Source organism: Passer domesticus, chromosome 2, assembly GCF_036417665.1.
Source record: "Passer domesticus isolate bPasDom1 chromosome 2, bPasDom1.hap1, whole genome shotgun sequence".
Taxonomy (NCBI): Eukaryota; Metazoa; Chordata; class Aves; order Passeriformes; family Passeridae; genus Passer; species Passer domesticus.
This window is the reverse complement of record NC_087475.1, coordinates 3,939,887-3,954,994: the sequence shown is the minus strand read 5'-3', so window position 1 is coordinate 3,954,994 and position 15,108 is coordinate 3,939,887. Positions and strand designations below refer to the sequence as shown.

The 15,108-nt window shown below is 43.1% G+C and overlaps 1 protein-coding gene across 8 annotated transcripts in view; it reads left to right on the top strand.

Annotated features, from left to right (window-relative positions):
- Nucleotides 1–13,745, top strand: part of B3GALT5 (beta-1,3-galactosyltransferase 5) — a 35,940-nt gene extending 22,195 nt beyond the window's left edge. For 3 of the 8 annotated variants that reach the window (XM_064406095.1, XM_064406131.1, XM_064406122.1), the window contains exons 2-3: nucleotides 7,773–7,871; nucleotides 8,403–13,745. In XM_064406095.1, coding sequence (XP_064262165.1) covers nucleotides 7,773–7,871; nucleotides 8,403–9,356 — 1,053 coding nt within the window. In that variant the 3' untranslated portion in view covers nucleotides 9,357–13,745. Of the gene's footprint in view, nucleotides 1–868; nucleotides 6,720–7,772; nucleotides 7,956–8,402 lie in introns of those variants that run through there. The other 5 variants (XM_064406086.1, XM_064406106.1, XM_064406102.1 and 2 more) reach the window with 3 other exon arrangements.
- Nucleotides 13,746–15,108: the final 1,363 nt, after the last annotated feature.

Sequence of the window (15,108 nt, the reverse complement as noted above, 5' to 3'; positions counted from 1 at the left end):
TTTCCTTATTATACCCTAAGTGGTAAATAAAAATGAGCCCAACCTTCTACAAAGAAAATTCAATCTGCTGTTGGAGTCGCAGGGTCAATCAGCTAAATGGGTATTAGTAACATAAAGACAGAGCATAAGCCAGGCCACGTAGTGGGATTTGCAAATCCATAACAGTAATGCTCCTTTTCTATCTGTTCTCTGATTGATGGCTTAAGGGCTCCTGCCCTGGGTCTGTGACATGAAACATTTCTGGAGAAAATTTTCACTTTAAGCATGGAAAGCTTAAAACAAAACCCCAGCCCTCAGACCCTTTTTTTTCCATGCAGATCCCATCCCAGCAGGCCTGGGAGGAGCTGGGGAACCAAACCCCCCTCCCACCACAGCAGCACTGCAGAAAAAATGGGAGAAAAACCAAAGAGAAAAAATAATCAAATTGTAATTTTGTACCTAACTCTTCCAAACTGTTATTAAACAAAAACAAAACCACAACAAATAAATAAAAAAACACCCAAACAAAAAAGCCCAACCAACCAAAACAAAACAAAAAAACTCCAAAACCAGAAACAACAAAACAAAACAAAAAATCCACCAAAAAAAAAGAAAAAGAAAAAAGAAAGGAAAAAAAAAAGAGGATTTGGCTATAAATAATGAGCCCAGCAACTGAGTACTGAAGTGATAGAAACTGGTGTGTGTGGAGAAGAGGAGCAGTGCCTTGCTGTGTCTTGCTGATGGACTGCAAGGAGACACCATCCTGAGAGCAGAGGCTGGTGAGAAGTACCAAAAAGGTTCACAAAGCACAGCACAAAAAGTTTTTTCCTTTGTCCTGCGCTTTTTTTTTTTTTTTTTTTTTTTGGTTTCCACCTTTTTTGACCGCCAGGTTGGGTGAGCACACTGTTAATTCAAAAAATGGTGAGCCAGGCAGTGCTGAACCCATTGCATCAGCAGAAATGTCATTTTGGAGAGCTCCAGACTGGCCCCTGCTCCTCTGAAACTCTTGCTTTCAGGAAAAAAAATAAATGTTTCCCGCTGTTCTTGACATTTTCTTATTATCTATGTGTGCTTAATCCTTCTCTGTGTCATGCTGAGCTTATGAAAAAGCAATTTAGGGGCTTTATTCCAAGGAAAATTGGGAGTTAGCAGCTTTTACCAGTCCTTATACCAGGGCATATGTTACATCCAGTGGTTAGGAAAGGCAAAGGGGAAGAGCACTGCAGACTTTAACTGTGCAGGATCTGAGTTTGGAGCTCCTGTCCCACTCTTTAGTTGTGATTTTGGGGCTGCAGCTGTTTGAGTCTTGTTACAAAGCAAGGACTTTTGCACATTTTAAGGTGCAGGTGTTCCAAAGCCCTTTGATCATTTGTGGTTTGGGTTTTTTTGCCTGGCTGGTGTGTGTGACCTCACATAAAACATCAGCAGCATCCGCTGAACCCGCCTGCAGCTTTGCCCCAGAAAAGGTAAGAAAAGTTGCTTTTTAAAATTGATATTTGCAACCTGCTCCTCAGGGGGACTCCAGACCTACTTCCCTGCCTCTGCCTCGGGCCAGGCTGCTTTCCCTGAGCAATCTGGCACGCAGCCCTCACCTCCTGGCGCTGGGCAGATAATTACACTCATTAAAGGAGATGTCAGGTTAATTCTGATGCAGCAATTAGGCTTTGGCACAGGAGCTACCAGGGCTTGATCTCTGGGAAGCACAGAGGAGTTCCAGCAGGGTCAGAGGTGGGAACAGAGGGACCCTAAAGCCAACCCATGGCAGGGTGGAGGAGGGAATTGTGGAAACAGGGACTTGTAAATTAGGGAGTGCTGCTGCTTGGGATTGGGATGCCAGACCTTGGCCACCTTCTTCATAGGATCCCAATGATAAATAATATAGAGAACAAACGTTTCCACCTCCCCTGAAGCTGCCTAAAGGCTAACTGGCAAACCAAAAGCTGAAATGATGTCAAGGAGTGCCCAGAGGATGATAAACCTGTCTGGGACACGTGCAGGAGCAGATAAAGAAGCCTCCAGTGGGATTTTGGCAAATTGTGCAAAAAGGAGCAACAGAAAGAAAGTTAGAAAAGTTTACTCCCGCCAATTTTGGTGCCATTTGGGGTGAACCCACACAGGAGACATTCCTGGTGTCCCCTGAGGCTCCGGGATTTTCCATGCTGGCACTTTCCTGGAGAAAATCACAGATTCCCCCAGATTCATTTGGGACACAGGTAGGATCCCACTGTGACACTGAGGCATCCTCTTGAGTTTGGGGATCCTGCCCACATCAGACACCTGAAAGTTGGTATTTTAGAATTTAATATCTTGAAGATCTTGGGTTACTTTGATATTTTTGAAGCTTGATGTTCTGGTATTTTGTTTTAGTATTTTGGAACTTGGTATTCTAATATTTTGAAACTGGGTTGTTTTGGTGTTATGGAACTTAGTATTTGAATATTTTAAATATGTGTTACTTTGGTATTTGAAAACTTGGCATTGTGGTACTTTAAAACAGAGATTTTGAAACCTGGTTTTCTAATATTTTGGTGGAAGAGCTACCGGCATTTAGATTGTCAATGAAAAAAGGAAGTTTAAGACTTAGCTGTGAAGTCCAGTGCATAGAGAACTGAAAAGGCCAGCTGCAGGCATAGATAAGAGAGAAATAAAGATAAGAAAACATTTGGGAGGAAGGCAAAAGTTGCCTGGCTCCTATTTTCATAGGACAATCCTCAGGTGATATTAGAATAAAACTACCAAAAATCCAAGAAATGGATGGTTTTAATACAGGTAAACTATTTGAAGTTGCATGGGCAGTGTATCAAAATGTGCAAATCCAAAAAAAAAAAAAAAAGAAAAGAAAAGAAACAACAGGGAAAAAGCTAAACAGAAAATTATAGCAATTATAAAAGAAAACAGCAAAAATTTCTTATCCCCAGGGAGGAGTCCTGTACCGAGGGAAGGGCTTCAGATCCTCCATCTTCATTAGGAAGATTGGGAATTAATCAATACACAAATTACAAAATAAATATAAATACTGGAAGGAGAAGTATCCTCAGGTAAAACCCAGAACTCCTCCAAAGCCTCTGATGGCAACAGCAGAGCCTCTGGTAACAACCACACCAAGAAATAAAAACCTGCAGTTTTTAGAAGGCACAGGAACCAATTATTCAGTATTAAATACCAATTATTCAGTATTAAATACCAATTATTCAGTATTAAATACCAATTATTCAGTGTTGAATGCAAGGGAAGTTTAGGGATGCCTCCATCACAGTTGTTGGTGCCGCTGGAACTCGTGAACTGTGCCCCTTTTTCAAAACACTGAAGTTCAAACTAGGAAAATTATAAATAACCCATCAATTTTTGTACCTGTCTAACTCTCCAAAACTGTTATTAAGGGAAAAAAAAAAAAAAACTTGTTGGGAAAATTGAGTGCAAAAATCAAGTTTCAGGAAGGAGACATTCAAATTAAAATCCCTGTGTCTAAATACATGTAAACTTCAATTTTTTATAATACGCTGGCTTTCCAATCTGAACCAAGCCCAAAGAGAATTAAGGATGCAGTAATCCCCTTTGTGTGGGCCAGGGAGATTCCTGGAAAATCAAAAAGAGCAGAATCTGTGAGAACCAAATTAAATCAGACGCAGGCCTGGTGAGACAAAACCAATATCCTTTAAAATGAAAACATTGAAAAGGCTCATGACCTAAGATTAAGAAAATTTTATGGTACAGGTTGTTGGTGAAGTCCATTTTTACCAGACAAAAATGTTAAAAGTAAAGATTATCAGTTAGCACAAGACTCAGGAGCAATTAATAAAACTGCTAACTAACCCAAAAATTGCTAAGTAACCCAAAACACTTATAATCACACTAAAAAAAAAAAAAGTAAACAAATAAATAAATTTGTATAAATTTGGAATGGCTCACTGTAATAGATTTAAAGGAATTTTGGATTATTTGTCCACCCTTTGTATGGACTCTTAAATATTTTAAATAGTAATAGCCATCTATAGTTTATAGCCATGAATACTTTTAGATACATAAATAATTTTAAATACAGAAATACTTTATTATATGGCCTGATGATACTCAGGCTGCTTTCAAATTACTTAAAAAGCCCTGATGAGGTCTCCAGCTTTGGTCTTCCTGTATCCTGGGAAATCTTTTGAATTATTCCCTCATGCCAAGGCTGGCCCAGCTGTTTGTGAGCAGTCACTGCAGGGCCAGATATTAAACCAGAATATAGCACAAAAATTCAGTTAATTATATTCTAAATTATTCTAAATTATATTCTAAATTTCACCCTGGTGGACGGGCGCTCACCCCTGCTGGACAAGGAATAGTTTCTGAGGGAATAAAGCAGGGACAGAGGCTATCAAATGTGGAAACTCTCAGATTCTCAGGAATTCTCTCAGAAATATCAGGAGATTATTGGCAAATTGACTTTGCAGAACTTCCATGCAAGGACAACTGTAAATTTCTTTTAGTGGATCCCTGCACTGGGTGGCCTGAAGCATTTCCCTGTTGCACCAACGTGGCAAAAGAAGCAGTGGAAATATTTCTAAATCAAATATTTCCATGCTTTGGAGCTCCTCTAGGAATGCCATCAGACAGAGACTCTCGTTTTATAGCAGGAATTGTGGGACAAGTTAGCAAGGCCTTGGGACTCCAGTGGGATTTACACACCCCATGCTGGTCACAAGCCAGTGGAAAGGCAGAAAGAATGAATTGCACTGTTAAAGTTAAATTATTACCCCCAGCCAGAATAAAATTGAGGAAAAAGAATGAATAATCTTGCAACAGAAGTGTTTCTCATATCTGTAAGAGGTATCTCAATAATTCACCAAAATCTTTGTTTGCCAAAGACACCTTTGGAGTTTCACAGAGGGATGAGGCAGGAAAATTCCTATGGAAATTTCAAGTAGACAAAATATTAAATGTAACTAATTTTTGGATATGTTCTCAACGAATGTTGAGGCTCCACAGAACCACACAGCCTTAAGGAAAAAATTGCTATTATAGGACAAGAAGGTTGCACTTCCATCAGGGGTGAGCTTGAAGCCCAGCAGACAAAAATGGAGAGAAAAAGCAATAGAAGAGTGGCAGAAAGAAGAAAACTCTTTGATGAGGTTGGCTTCACTCATGGCTGCCAGGCTGGGGGCTGCTACAGAATGCATTTGTGGCAGTCATTTGCAACCACTGCAGAGGGTTTTCTTGCTTGTGTTTGCTTGCTGCAACACTTTGTGCTGAAAAATGAAGTGTTGTGACTTGCCTAAAAGAGGCAGTCTCAAGAAAAAGGAGTGATTTGATAAATAACAAAGAGAATAAAAAATTTCAGCTCCCCTTAAGCTGCTGGGAGAGAGCAGAGTCTTTTTTTTTTTTTTTAGTGTTCATTTCAGGTGAGAAGAGGCTGCAGCTCCCACATGGTTTGGTGCCAGGATTCCATGCAAGCCACAGCTGCAGAGACCCACGAAGTGCCAGTCAGCTTAAGAAAAGTCTCTAGGATATGAAACAGGCAATTTTTGGCAATGCCCTTCACAAAATATTTTGCAGTTGGAACAACAAGAGATGGGAAATAGCGTTGAGATAATTGAAAATTATGATTTCTGACTGAGAGCACAGAGAAAAATAAAATATTTCACCATGCAAAAGGGCTTTCTATAAAACCAGAAATATTTGTTTTGATGCAAAATGGGGATGGGAGGGGGCCTCAGCATCTCAGGGGTGAGGAGACAATACCAGGGTGATTTAATTCGCTGACAGAGAAACTTCAGTGCTGCAAGGAACTTCCCTGACTGCATCAATATGAAATGGTTTTAGTGTTCAGAAACAATTTCAGTGTGCAGAAACATCCCCGTTCATCTGAAAACAAGGATTGAATGGATGGTTTTTGAAGTAAAATGGCCTTGGCAAGAGGAAGCAGCTTGTGTTCTCTGTCACCCCTTTCCCTTGGAGTTCTCTCAGTGAATTTTAGGTTGGACACTGGGGCTTGGAGCAGCCTGGCACAGTGGAAGGTGTCCCTGCCATGGCAGGGGTGGCACTGGGTGGGCTTTGAGGTCCTTTCCAACCCAAACCATTCCATGGTTCCGTGGTTCTTCCTATCAAGGCCACTGCCAGCCCTTGATCCCTGCACAGGGACCTGCTGGGAGAGGATTCATGGACAGGTGTGCCACCTGCAAAACTCCTAAAATGCAATGTTTGCAATTTGCATGCATTTGCCAGCATTTGCATCGCCCAGCTGCGTGTGTTTGTGTGTTTTTGTGTGTGTACAAGCTGTGCTCCTTCACACATGGCCTGAAAGGGGAAGGCAATCTGGTTCTGGAAAGAAAAAAATGGTAAAGGTGGGAGGCTGCTCACCCAGCTTTCCAAAACAAGGAGATTTTAAAAGTTTTTTTTAAGGTCTGTTACCAATGCTGGAAACAAATATAAGTAATGGTCATGTTACATTGGTCTGATTCTACTGAAATCTTGTAAAATGGTTGTTGTGTGTTATGGCACCTTGCACTTGGATATTTGTGGAAAGGTTTTGATGGGTTTTAACAGAATATTGCTCTCCATTGTTTCCTTATTTCAGTGTTTGGTCTGTACATGTTTTGGATTTTCTGTAACAGAGAAATATCAGACTCTCAAACAGACTTCTGTGAGCAGGTGACAGGAAAAAACCTTTGTACATCTCCATTGTCAACCTCAGAACGCCTTCCTGTCCTGCAAACACAATTCAGGTCGTTCATGTGCTTCCTCCCACGCCACTGAAGAATGTGAGAACAGATGCAGAGCAGATTTTTGGTTAATCTTTTGTATATACTGAAAATATAACTACATAGGTATAATCTCACACATTTTTACATATATATTTAGCTAAAGCAGTTGTAAAGTTAATTACAAGATTACTGTGAGATATAAATACAAGAAAAAATCAGATCTGAGGAATACTCTATTTAAGGATAAAGTGAATTAAAATGTAAGTTCCAGAAGAAATGTGAACTTTTGAAATATTGTCAAAATTCATTAGTGAATCATTGCAAAAATGCACTTCACTATGGGAGCAATTCCAGTAAACCAAAACTCCAGTTCTCCTTTTTCATGCTTTTGAGAATCCCACTGAAGTCAATGGGACCATTCTTGGGGGTAAAATGAGCAGGATTTGGTTCCAGGGACACCTGGCTGGACTTTCAAATGAGCTTCAATCCTGCAATGCAAAACTTTTGATTGCCTGGAAAGGGGAATTTGAGCAAAAGGAAGGCACTAAGGTGATTTGGGGGAGTCTGCACAGAACATTCCTGGTCAGAAGATCTAATTTCCATGAAATCTGCAGCTCTGGGCATGCTTAACTTGGTTTGCTGTGTTTTCAGCTGGGGGGCCAGATACAATTCCTGGTTAAGAAGGGGGAAGGTGGAAGGGTTGCCCTTCCCCTGGTAAAAATTGCCCCATGCTAGTGCTCTAAAATAGCACTAGGAGAGCCTGTGGTTACTGGAATGATCAACCCAAACTTAAATTCCTCTCACCAGGTTAATTTATGGAAATGTGTAATATTTTTGGCACTATAAAGATTCGGGGTTTGCTTTGATAATTTTTCTCTCACTCAAAATTTCTATTAGATTTATAACCAGATGTCCAGCTCATTAATCTCTTACGAGATTAAATGAGTGAGCATTGCTGTTGTTTGGATCTTTCTCACTTAAAAAGAGAAGGGGAATAGGAGAAGCCCCTTCTCACCTCAGCATGTCCTGGTGAGTCACTCAAACTCTGCACAAGCTGAAACATCCAAATAATGTGACCCACTGCTGTTTTGGTTCTTTTCCTTTTTTCAGAGCAGCTGTCCCAACTTCAAAAATGTGACTCATGGCCCCTCCAGCAAAAGGATCAGGAGCAGTTTCTGGCTTGGTGCAAGAGCCCCACAGGAGACAAAGGTGATGAAGATGAGGGGAACCTGGCTGAGTGTGCCCCTGGGACACCTGCTGGCTCTGGGACACAGGCACAAATGGAGAAACATGGTATTTAAACAACAAAAACAAACAAACAAAAACAAACAAACCAAAAGACTATCATGGTTATTCTCTGCCCTCTGAGAGGGATACAGAAATCTGCTCCTTCTCTGACCCTGGTGGGTCTAAACTTGGTTTGTAGGGTGCTGAAAATGGGGAGGGAGCTTCAAGGATCAGCCTGGGTAAGCTGCTGTCAGTGGACAGGCTTGTGTGGGTTTCTGAGGACACACTGGCCTGCAGGGCAGATTCAAGTTAAGCCCAAGTGTGAATCTGCCAGCAGAACATCTCCTGGGGGTGACAGGAGGAGAAATTCAGGTGGCTGAGTGCCCTCCAACAGGCACCTTCCTTCTAGAGCTGACCTGGCTTTAAATCCCTGCGCAGGGACTTGGCAGAGGAATGCTGAGAGGAGCCAGAGATGATTTTTATGGATGTGCTGCTCCTTCTTGTTCCTTTCAGATGGATTCCAGAAAGTTCAGGCTGTTTGTCTGCCTGGTGGGGCTCAGCAGTGCCAGCCTCTGGATTTTCCACACCTGGACCGAGCTCTGCGTGTTCTGTGAGAGCAGCCAGGGGTACCTGTTCCCCACGGAGACTTTCAGGAGGATAGAAGGGAACTTCTCCCAGCTCCCAGACGTCGACTGCCACAAGAACCCTCCCTTCCTCGTCCTGCTGGTGGCGTGCTCATTCCAGGAGCTGGATGCCAGGATGGCCATCCGGCACAGCTGGGGCAAGGAGAGGACAGTGGCTGGGAAGCGCCTGGTGACCTTGTTCCTGCTGGGGAGCCCTGGGGACCCCAGCCAGCAGGCTGACATCGCTGCTGAGAGCCAGAGGCACAGAGACATCATCCAGAAGAACTTCACAGACACCTATTACAACCTGACCCTGAAGACCATGATGGGGATGGAGTGGATCCACAGGTTCTGCTCCCAGTCCAGCTTCGCCATGAAAACCGACACGGACGTGTTTGTCAACGTTTTTTACCTCACTGAGCTGCTCCTGAGGAAAAAGAAGAGCACTGGGCTCTTCACAGGCTTTTTAAAACTGCACGAGTACCCCATCAGGACAAGAGGGAGTAAGTGGTATGTGAGTAGGGAAGAGTATCCAGGAAGCACCTACCCACCCTTTTGTTCCGGGACTGGATATGTTTTATCCAGCGACGTAGCCAGCCAGATCTATAACATTTCTGAGAGTGTTCCATTCATTAAACTGGAGGATGTGTTCATAGGGCTGTGCCTCGACAAATTAAAAATTCAGCTGGAGGAGCTTCACTCGGAGCAGACGTTTTTCCCAGAAAGGATCAGGTTCTCTGTTCCTCGTTTCAGGAAAATTGTGACGTGCCATGGAGTAAAACCATCCGAGCAGCTGAGCTACTGGAACCTCTTAGTGGCAGCAGCTCAGGGAGGAGTGCTCTAGCACCTACCCTGCTCCACTCAACAGACTGAAATTCTCTGCTTTTACAGGGCTGCTCCCCACTCCAGCAAACTCCCAATTAACTCCAGCTCCATCACGTTAAAGGCTTTAGAAATGGTTGTTTTAATCACAGAATCAGAAGATTGTTAAGGTTGGAAAAGATCTCCAAGATCATGGAGTCAAACCTTTGACTAAACACCACCTGGTGAACTAAACCAGAGCACTGAGTGCCACGTCCAGTCATTCCTTGAACACCTCCCTGGGCAGCCCCTTTTTAGTGCTTATCCACTAAAAATTCCCTATTTCTGCCCAAGAACATGCAAACCTCCTTCTCTCCCATTCATTCCCATCTCTGTGCATCCCTTCTGTACACAAGTTAATTTTTTTTTTTTCCTGAAATATTCAGGCCTGCTAACCCACCCTCCAAATCTTGCTGCCAGAGGCCTGGGAACATTTCTGCTGTGCCAAACAAAAAAAGTCAAAGCACTTTTGTTCAGGGAATAAAATCTGCACCATCTTCCTGGTCGCCCTTGATAAATTACTGCACCCATCTGTGCAGGCAGTTAAGGGATGATATTTGTAGCTGTCAGGATGCTTCCTTCTGGCATAGGAAGCTGCAGCCCTGCCCTTGCAGCCAGCTCTGAGTGGGCTGAGCTGCATCCTGGCACAGATCCCTCCTTCAGTCTACACCTTTTTTTTTTTTTTTGCAGAGATGGTAGAATTTGCCCATGCAATTCTCTCAGGACAAGCTTGGGCACTGCAGGTCACCTGGTGGAGGTGTAAAAGCTGCTGCAGCTGTTTCCTTGTGTGTGCTTCCTGCTGAAAATAACCCGTGGTGGAGCCAGTGCAGGTGTCCTGCTCTTCCTATTAAAAGAGACCTGGAGACATCTTTTATATTTGTGTCTCCCTTTGATTGCCTGAGAGCTACTGTGAATGGTTTGCCAAGGCTAAACTAGAGTCACTTACAGTGATTTAGACTTTTTTTTTTTTTTCCAAAGAGAAACTGGGTGTGTGAGGGAGAGGACAGGAGGATTTTTATCTTTTTTTTTTTTTTTTTTTTTTTTTTAACAAGACCTAGTGGAAAATGTGCTCAAGTAATCATTCAGGCTGGGAGCCCTATTTCTTATTTCATTCCCAAGCAAAGACTCATGGAATCTCTGGGATCATTATAAGTTTCAGAGATAAGGAGAGGGGTCTTTACAGCAGATGCTGAAAAATCCTTCAGGGCTCTGAGGGGGGAGAAAGGAGCTCAGAAATCCTCCCTTATGCAATGGTCCTGTTTGATTTTCCTGCAGGCACAGGCAAGGCCAGTGTTATCAGCATGGAATGCCTGTAATGTCTGTGGGAAGGGCTTTTTCCAAAAAGCAGTGAAAGTGGAGCTGTTCCCAAGGGGAGCTGAGGGGATCCAACATCCAGCATGGTAAAAACATGGAAGAGAGACAGGAAAACAGATTTTATTGTTTTGGAGTTATTTGTTTTTATTGCTTTTCTTTTCATTGAAAAGAAGGATCCTTCCTTCCTTCCTTCCTTCCTTCCTTCCTTCCTTCCTTCCTTCCTTCCTTCCTTCCTTCCTTCCTTCCTTCCTTCCTTCCTTCCTTCCTTCCTTCCTTCCTTCCTTCCTTCCTTCCTTCCTTCCTTCCTTCCTTCCTTCCTTCCTTCCTTCCTTCCTTCCTTCCTTCCTTCCTTCCTTCCTTCCTTCCTTCCTTCCTTCCTTCCTTCCTTCCTTCCTTCCTTCCTTCCTTCCTTCCTTCCTTCCTTCCTTCCTTCCTTCCCCCAGTATCTCTTTTCACTTCCCTGTGTCTGAAGAGCAGGGTAAATATTTTCAGCAGGAAAATCCTGAGCAGTGTTTAATAATGGTCATAATATTGATTTTCCTCTGGTGTAACCCAAGATCATGCACTTATTGTTGACCAGTGATGATGAAAGAAACAATGTTTATTTGTTTGTCAGAAAAATGATCTTTTAAATTTTAAGCTTATTTAATAAACTTTTAATATTTTATTTAAATAATTAAAATATTTAAATAGCTGAATTTTGCTTAAAATTCAGCTGTTTTTTAATACTTTTGCTGCCTTCAGAAGGTGTGATGGGTGAGACTGACAAAGCCAAGCCAACATCTTTTTAATCACTATTCTTTCCATGTAATATGCAGAAATATCTTGTGTCATTCATTGCTGTTGTGCCCAAGGTGAAAGCTGGTTATTCCTTTAATTTATGGAAAAATGGTGAGCAGAAAGGAATGTGTCCTGGTCATTGCTAGCTCCTTGTTTGGAGGGGCAGAGCTCTGAGAGCTGGGACAGCATCATCAGCCTGATGTTCTCTTCTTGTTCAGAGATAATAATATTAAAAATAATAATATAATAATGAAATAATCCTGCAGGCAATTGCAGGTCTCACTTCCACCTCTGTGCCTGCTGCCAGCAGTTTGTGGCTTTGCATCAGCATTAAAAAAGTCACCCTTGAGGGTGACCCAAGTCCTGCTCGACCTCTTGGCTGGAGCTTTTGAGTCCAGGAGTGTTCCAAATGCCTTGAATCCAGCTGCTGACTGTTCTGATACTGCACCTCTGTATTTTTGGGGTTAAATTCCAGTGGAAGATGTCCCTGCCCGTGGCAAGGGGGTGGGAATGGATGTTCTCCAGCCCAACCCCAGCCATTCTGTGGCTCCATGAAACCCATCTCTGATGGATTGGGAGCAGGGACCTGACACAAGCTCCTGAAACCATCCTGCCCCCGTTTCCAGGGAGGTGGAATTGTCATTTCAAGTGACCTGTGCAAGATGTCTCTTGCTGCCTTCAGGATGTTTTGTCCCCACACCAGTCTCCAATGGCCTGACTGTCCATGAGCATTTGATTTGTCACTGCTGGAGCTCTGCTGAGGAGCAGATGAGTTCGGGTTGAAATGTCAGGGATTCAGCTTTTCAGGGATTTTTCTGCTCCTCTTTGCAGAGTGGTTTCCCAAGTGAATGCTTTCAGCTGCTGCACAGAATTTCCCTCAACGTAATGATTTTCTTTGTGTGAATGAGAAACTGATCTCGTAATTCACAGGATCATAGAATTGTTTAGGTTGGAAGAGAACTGCAAGTTCCCTGAGTCCAACCATTAACCCCAAATTTGTCCCTAAGCACCACATCTGCACATTTTTTAAACACTTTCAGGGACAGTGACTCCAGCACTTCCTTGGGCTGCCTGTTCCTGTGCTTTACCACCCTTTTTATGAAGAAATTTTTCATAAATGCAATCTAGACCTCCCCTGGTGCAACTCAAAGCCATTTCTTCTTGTCCTGTTGCTTTTCACCTGGGAGAAGAGACCAAGCCCCATCTCACCACACCCTCCTGCCAGGGAGTTATGGAGTGCAATGAAATCCCCCCTGAGCCTCCTTTTCTCCAGACTAAACCCTTCCTCTGCTCCCTAGGCTGCTTTGAATAAGAATATATTAATTGAATAATTAATTACTTAAAACATAAAGTTACCCTGCTGGAAAATGTGATTTAAGAAAAAGCAGATGATTGCATGTAAGGCAAATCCATTTGTTTAAACAAAACCACTGTGCTAGTGAGTTTATATGTATCAGCTAAATTAAATTAGCTTTTGCAGCTGAGGCCTCAGATCATGAATTTTAAAACAATCAAAATAGTATTAGTGGCCTTTTGCAAAATTAGATTCATTTTCCTATGAAAGACATCATAAAACAATCAGAAATGCAAGTAGAACTGTAAACACAAAACTGCAGTGTACATTTACTTATTTTTAAATTTTTTTATAGGCTGATAAAAGAATTCAGGCAATTTGGGGGCAGTTTGTCTGCAGAAGCTGAGCACTACCCCAATGTTTTTATGCATTCTGGGTTAGAAGTTCATTAAATATTTTTTTTAATGAATAGCTTTGAAAAGGTCATCTAAAAGTTACTAAAAAAGGAGGAGTAGAGAAATCAGCAGAGCTGGCAGTGTCTTAGAGTTGGTTGCATTTCAGCACACTCTATTTCTTCCAAGATCAGTTTTTGGATGCATAAAAATTAATACTTTTTTTTCCCACAACCCTAATTCATCAACACATTCTCAGTGTAAATTAGGATTTTCAAATCTGTGCATGAAGGATTTGGTCTCACAGCTCCTCTGACTCAGACTTATTGAGGAGGCACAACCCTCCCAGGCACTTCTGAAAATACAGAAGTGGATTTTTGCAATGGAAGTTTTGCCTTATTTCAGAGTGGAAGGGGACAAAAGGGCTCCTGGTGTGTGCTGGATGTGACAGGAATGCTGCTCCTCACGGATGTGTGCAGGTGACAATGCAATGCTCATTTCAAAGGCGTGACAATGTTTGTATTATTTGCATAGAACATGAGCCAACACTTCCATGTTTGATATTTTATTAGTAAAGAATTTTGCTACCACAGTTTTGTGTGTTCTCCTGTCTTCTTGGTTGTGAATGTATCAACATTTTGGGGTTTAGTTGAGTCAGGGGGCTGCTTCCTTTTCCAGTTAAAATCAGTAGAATCATAGAATCATTTAGGTTGGAAATTACATTGAAGGTCATTGAGTCCAACCTTTAACCCAGCACTGCTGAGTCCAGCGCTGACCCCTGTCCCCAAGTGCCACATCTGCACAGCTTTCCAATTCCCCTGGATGGGCACTCCAGCTCTGCCCTGGGCAGCTGTGCCAGGGTTTGGGCACCTTTCTGGGAGAAACTTTCCCTGATATCCAAACTAAACCTGCCCTGGCCCAGCCTGAGGCCGTTCCCTCTGCTCCTGTCCCTGTTCCCTGGAGCAGAGCCCGACCCCCCCGGCTGTCCCCTCCTGGCAGGGACTTGTGCAGAGCCACAAGGGCCCCTGAGCCTCCTTTGCTCCAGCCTCAGCCCCTTCCCAGCTCCCTCAGCCCCTGCTGGGGCTCCAGCCCCTTCCCAGCTCCGTTCCCTGCCCTGGACACGCTCCAGCCCCTCCAGGTCTCTCCTGCAGGAGCAGAACTGGGCACAGCCCTGGAGGGGCCTCTCAGAGCCAGCACAGAGGGACAATCCCTGCCCTGCTCCTGCTGGACACACAATTCCTCATCCAGCCCAGCTGCCAGGGGCCTCTTGCCCACCTGGGCACCCCTGGGCTCGTGTCCAGCCCTGTCCCCAGCACCCCCAGGGCTTTTCCAGCCCCTCTGCCCAGCCTGGAGCTCCCTGGGGTTGTTGTGACCCAAGGGCAGGACCCAGCACTTGGTCTGTTCAAATCTGAATTTGAAAACTGTTGAATTTTTTTCCCTTTCTCCAAAATGACTTAGGAAATAGTGAGGGAATTGAAAGAAAAAGACCACAGCTGATACCTTTGGGAAGAACAAGAGCCAAACTGAAGTGATTTCTGCCCCAGTGTGTGCCTGAGGATGGCTGCCAGGGTCCTTCTGGGACCTGGAAGTACAGGGCTATTCTCTTATCACTTCAAAGAGAAATGTGAAATAACTGAAGACTGTCAGATTGATTTTCAAATACAAGCAGTTATGAGTGAAAAACCATAAAGAGAAAAGTCCTCCCTTACTGCCTTTATCTTTTATCTTGCTTACGTTTCTGATGTATTTTGCTTGAGGTTTTTTTTAACTGGACTTCAATTCGTTAGTTCATGACAGCAATATATTCCCAGGAATATCTACAAATATTGTCACAGGACTTAGACATATGCAGCACATAGGAGATCTAGCCTGAAAAAGCAGAATTGAATTTGCACATGCTCTGGCTGAGCAAACAGAGACTTTTTTCAAAGCTTTGTAATACATTGGATTTGAGG